General features: G+C 36.5%; 1 protein-coding gene across 1 annotated transcript; it reads right to left on the bottom strand.

Annotated features, from left to right (window-relative positions):
• Window positions 1–260: 260 nt before the first annotated feature.
• On the bottom strand, window positions 261–2,357 carry LOC113347849 (protein NUCLEAR FUSION DEFECTIVE 4-like). The gene is made up of 2 exons (XM_026591530.1): window positions 2,125–2,357; window positions 261–2,022 (listed from the first exon to the last, which is right to left on the bottom strand). The coding sequence occupies exon 2, from the start codon at window positions 1,976–1,978 to the stop codon at window positions 314–316; it is 1,665 nt and encodes a 554-aa protein (XP_026447315.1). The 5' UTR covers window positions 1,979–2,022; window positions 2,125–2,357; the 3' UTR covers window positions 261–313.
• Window positions 2,358–5,342: the final 2,985 nt, after the last annotated feature.

Raw genomic sequence — 5,342 nt, 5'->3', positions numbered from 1 at the left:
TTCATTTTAGGTTTAGGTGATCCGTTTTTCTCTTATTAATCGCCCCTAATTCTTTCGGGGTCGCCCATAAAAATGCTAAGTTGACTATAAGTTCTATTTCCATCAAAAAAAAAAAAAAAAAAAAAAAAAAAAAAAACTGAATTAGTTCTCTCGACTCTCTAGCACTTGCACCTCACACGTGCATAGCTCACGCTCACTGCACACACTCTCACATTACATTGTGCTATTAGTTGTTGCTGCCAAGACCAAATAACCTAATATTTCTCAGGGAATGGTACACCTTCCTTTCCAGTATATCTAATCAATACCGGTTTCACATCATTAAATAAACAGTATCAGATGTCAGAATCCTGTTCTCTTCGAAACGATCATAAGCAGGTTTTGTGCGCACGAAAAGAATGCCACTGGATAATAAGCCAAACAAGGAGATAACACCCCACCACAAGAATGTCTGCAAGTAACATTGTCTTCCCATACAAATCGACACTCCATCAACTATTTCCATGTTAGTCGACAATCCCGATGATTTAACATTACTATCATAAACTATTGCTGCAAGTAATCCATAAGCAAGAGAACCTATAGGGATGTTTGTGATCAATATATTATGGTTGATACCCATACTGTTGGGTCCGAATAACTCTGAAGTAATTGACACTGCAGCTGCAAAAATGAATCCGGAGCTAAACCCAATCAGGGCTGTACCAACTTCCAGTGCCCTCTCACTACTGGATACAGTGAGCAAAAAGAATGCAACTGGAGTAGGTAATAGCGCAATTGCCAACCACCCTGTCCTTGCAAAATACAGCTTCACGCACAAGAAGTCAGGGGCAGCAGAGAGCAACCGTCCGAAGAAGGAGCACGACGAATAAAGCGTAAGGAGCTCAGTAGTTTTCGAAGCAAACCCAAGGGACTGTGATATTTGGCCTAGATTATTACTGTATACTAACCCGATTGTACCTCCACAAAAGTAAGCAACATAGTATAACCAAAAATCCAGTCTGCTAAGAAGATCTCTAGCAGAGTGTTCTTCTCCAAGAACCGACAACTGATTCTTCATAGTACCATTCACAATGTTCTTGTAATAGTACTCTTCTCGCCCGATAAGTAACTCTTTGTGAAGCTCGAGATCATCAACGTCAACAAGGTTAAAACCAGAACCTTGCAAACGAAAACTCGCATGAATATTTTCCAGAGCCCAGCTACGAGCATATACAATTCCAGGGATGCACAAGGGAAGAACAAGGAAAAAAAGGGCACCACCAAAGATTATCCTCGCAGTCGAAGAAATTGCGGTAACTGAATTAAGCAACAGAAGGTACATACCCGTGAAAACAGCGATGATATTAAGAATTATAAATAAGAAGGAATCTCGACGAACAGCGTCTTGGGGCAAGGTTTGTAGTGGATGTTGACGAAGGATTGGAACTAGAGCAGCAAAACATGTGATGAGAGGAAAAAGAGCATTCAGAATTAGATAAATACTAGATTCTGGTGAGGAAATGGCATCGGCAGCAAGATTGTAAATTGCTGGACTAAGTCCATTATAACTAATGGTAAGAGATAATGCCAAAGCTCTACTTGTGGGGAAATTTTGATTGCATAATACAAAACATACTGTATTGAACCAACTTATACTGCATCCAGACAACAAGCATAGCAGAAATACAATGAAATGAGGGAGAGAAATGAGATTCTGAAGAAGAAGCCATTGAAAACCATAACCAATGAAACCCATAAAAGCAGCCAAGATAAGAACAGACCAAAGGGGCAAATACAAAAGAGCTAAACCAGAAGACCAACCAAAAATTTTACCAAGATCTGAAGCTGTTGCTAAATAATTCAATTGAACTTGTGAAATCCCTAATACTGATTTCAAATTTGATGAATATGCTGAGAAATCAAAATTTGTACCTGTAAATGCTTGTATCCATATGGCCGCTACTAATATCATCCATTTTCTGGATTGTCCTGCCATTCCTACCAGTATCAAACCCTCACAGTTAAAATTTTCTTCCTCTTCTGCGATTACAACGAAATTGATTTCTGAAGAAATCAGAATTGTGATGCATTCCGTCACAGATGAATTGAGCTAGAGGTAGTAGAATCGGTGGAGTCCATTACCATGGCTGAATCTTATGTTTGTGAGCGTTGAAAGATTTACACTACTGTAACGATTTGGACCATTTGGTAAACATGTACAGCAATTAATACCAGTCCAGCAAAAGAATTGCAAGAAATAGGAATAACCGAGACAGAATTAAAGCTATTGAAAATGAAATGGTGGGTTGATCAGGGTAGGCTGAAATTGAAATTATCTGACTTCTCATCTCACCAACATGTCCACCACTTCTTCTCCTTCTTGCATAAAAATATTTCGGCTGGTTTGCATCGAGGAATGAGGATACAATAGGGCTGATTCCCATTCTTGGTACCGAGGGGGGAAAAGCCCACTAATAGAGCTCTGGGCCATGACAGCTGATTTTTTTATGGGGAACTTAGGCGAAGGCCCAAAAAAAAAAAATCTTACCGCCAGGCCCACAATTAATTTCTGATACCGTCACATCCATAATTATTTAAAAATATTTAAAACGTACTGAAAGACTCTATTACCCTTCATCGTTTTTGGGCATAATTTTTTTTCTTCTTCGCCGGTTTCTTTCTCTATTCCTCCATTAATCTCTGTAACGGATCTGCAAAGATTTTTTCTCCATCATTTAAAGAAATAAATCATTTAAAATCGATGATTCAAAGAAGTAAATCATTTTTGACTAAACCCTAGAATACATTTCAAAAAAAATGGATGAAACAGACGAAGAAGAAAAAATCAAGTAGAAGAAACAGAAAAAAAAATCAATTTCAACAAAAATGGATGAAAAATCAATTTCATACTCTAAAAAACCAACCTAGAAACTACTTACAGTTTACAAATTCTAGAAACAACATTTCGAAAAAAATGAACGAAACACAAACAAAATCAACATTTTATTTTACTTTGATACTTTCACATTCAGTTAACGAAAAATAAATGTGCATAACCAGTTATGCAGTACAAAAATAAATGTGGATAACAAGTTATGTAGTACAAAAAAAAAGTGCATAACTAGTTATGCAGTACAAAGAAAATGTGCATAACCAGTTATGCAGTACAAAAAAAAGTGCATAACCAGTTATGCAGATGCATAAGACATTATGCAGTACAGAACAATGTGCATGACTAGTTATGCAGATGCATCAAAGGTTATGCTTATCATAAATCACTGCAGATGCAAAAAAAATATGCATAACTAGTTATGCAGTACAAAGAAAATGTGCATAACAAGTTATGCAGTACAAAAAAATGTGCATAACCAGTTATGCAGATGCATAACTTGTTATGTGGCATAAAAATAAATGTGCATAACCAGTTATGCAGTACAGAAAAAATGTGCATAACTAGTTATGCAGTACAAAGAAAATGTGCATAACCTGTTATGTGGCACAAAAAAAAATGCATAACCAGTTATGCAGATGCATAAGACATTATGCAGTACAGAACAATGTGCATAACTAGTTATGCAGATGCATCAAAGGTTATGCTTATCATAAATCACTGCAGATGCAAAGAAAATGTGCATAACTAGTTATGCAGTACAAAGAAAATGTGCATAACTTGTTATGTAGCACAAGTAAAATAAATGTGCATAACCAGTTATGCAGATGCATAAGACATTGTGCAGTACAAAACAATGTGCATCAAAGGTTATGCTTATCATAAATCACTGCAGATGCAAAAAAAATATGCATAACTAGTTATGCAGTACAAAGAAAATGTGCATAACAAGTTTTGCAGTACAAAAAAAATATGCATAACATCTTATGCATGTGCAATCAAAGACAACAAAAACTCAAAATCCCCAGATTTAAATCGCAGATTTTGAAACAGAAACCCTAGTTTTATTGAGAAGATTATTCAGAAAAGGATTTGGGAAAAGATTTGACAAAGAGAAAAATCCAAATGTTAAAAACGAAGAATCGGAGTTCACCATTGTTTTCTTCTCGCTTCTCTCTGTTCGTCGCTCGAAGAAAAGGGTAATTTGGCCTTTTGAAAACTGAGAAGCAGAATTTCATAAATTATGGGTCTGCTACGAATTTTTGACGGGAAAATGGGTGCGCGCCTGAACTTTTCTGTCCGTGGGTTTGACAGTGGAAAAATCTGGGAGAATGGGTCTCCCTGTAGTTTTCACTTTTTTTATTTTATTTTTACCAATGGTTTGCGCTACATGAAAACAAGGTTTGCACTTAAACCTGCTAACCCCACGCAAAAACTATGTTAGGAGACGTCTCAACTAAAAAGCCAAATACCGAGCTTACCCTTGAATTGTTCATATCACATTAGCTTTGAATTGTCCTTTACTTTACCCTGTAACCCGAAACTTTCCATTGTCAGAAGGTTTTCCAAACTTTTATTTAAATTCGTAGAAGTTTGTCGATCGAAAATAAACCGAACCAAACTTCTATTTATTATTGAATCCATGGAATAAAAGAACTAGAGTACAACTTCATCCTGGTTGAAAACGCGCGGGTACCAAAATACACCACCATTTTTTTCCTTAGGCAATCTGTATGAACAAACTCAACACAACTCCTAGAGTTAAAATCAATCAAGGAATAATATCTAGAATTATATCTCTCTCTTGTGATTAGAATGTTTGCAGAATCAAATCCGTGAACCTAATCACAAAGAGATTACTTGGACGGTACCAAAGACATATGTCCAAAATCAATCAAGTCGTATCGAACAAACTAGGTCGGATGTATTTACTATGATTGATCAACGCACAACCTGTGATATTTCAATTATAAGGATAAACAATATAATGCGGGAAGAGATAACACAGACACCAGAAGTTTTGTTAACGAGGAAACCGCAAATGCAGAAAGACCCTGGGACCTAGGCCAGATTGAACTCCAAATTTTATTAAGCCGCTACATACACTAGCCTACTACCAATTAACTTTAGACTGGAATGTAGTTGGACCCTAAAAGGTATCCTACCGATTAAGGTACAGTCGCGCTCCTTATGCCTCTTGAATCCCAACATAACTCTGCGCAATTGATTGTCTTAGATGATGTCACACTAGCTAAGAGTTGCTTCAACTCAATTAAATGCTTTGAATCAATCTGCTTCCCACAGATTAATCATATATATGATTTCCTTTTACAATCAAATAATTTGATCAAAGGTGATGGAAATCGATAGCAATAGACAAAGTTTAGCTAACCTCAAAATCTGAACTTATGCAACCCGAAGTGCAGCCTAGATTATTTTTTACCTCACAAGTATAAAACCTGTGGAATCA

This window comes from Papaver somniferum, chromosome 2 (genome assembly GCF_003573695.1).
Source record: "Papaver somniferum cultivar HN1 chromosome 2, ASM357369v1, whole genome shotgun sequence".
NCBI lineage: Eukaryota > Viridiplantae > Streptophyta > Magnoliopsida > Ranunculales > Papaveraceae > Papaver > Papaver somniferum.
Note: the sequence above shows the minus strand (reverse complement) of the source record. Positions and strands in the feature narration are given on the sequence as shown.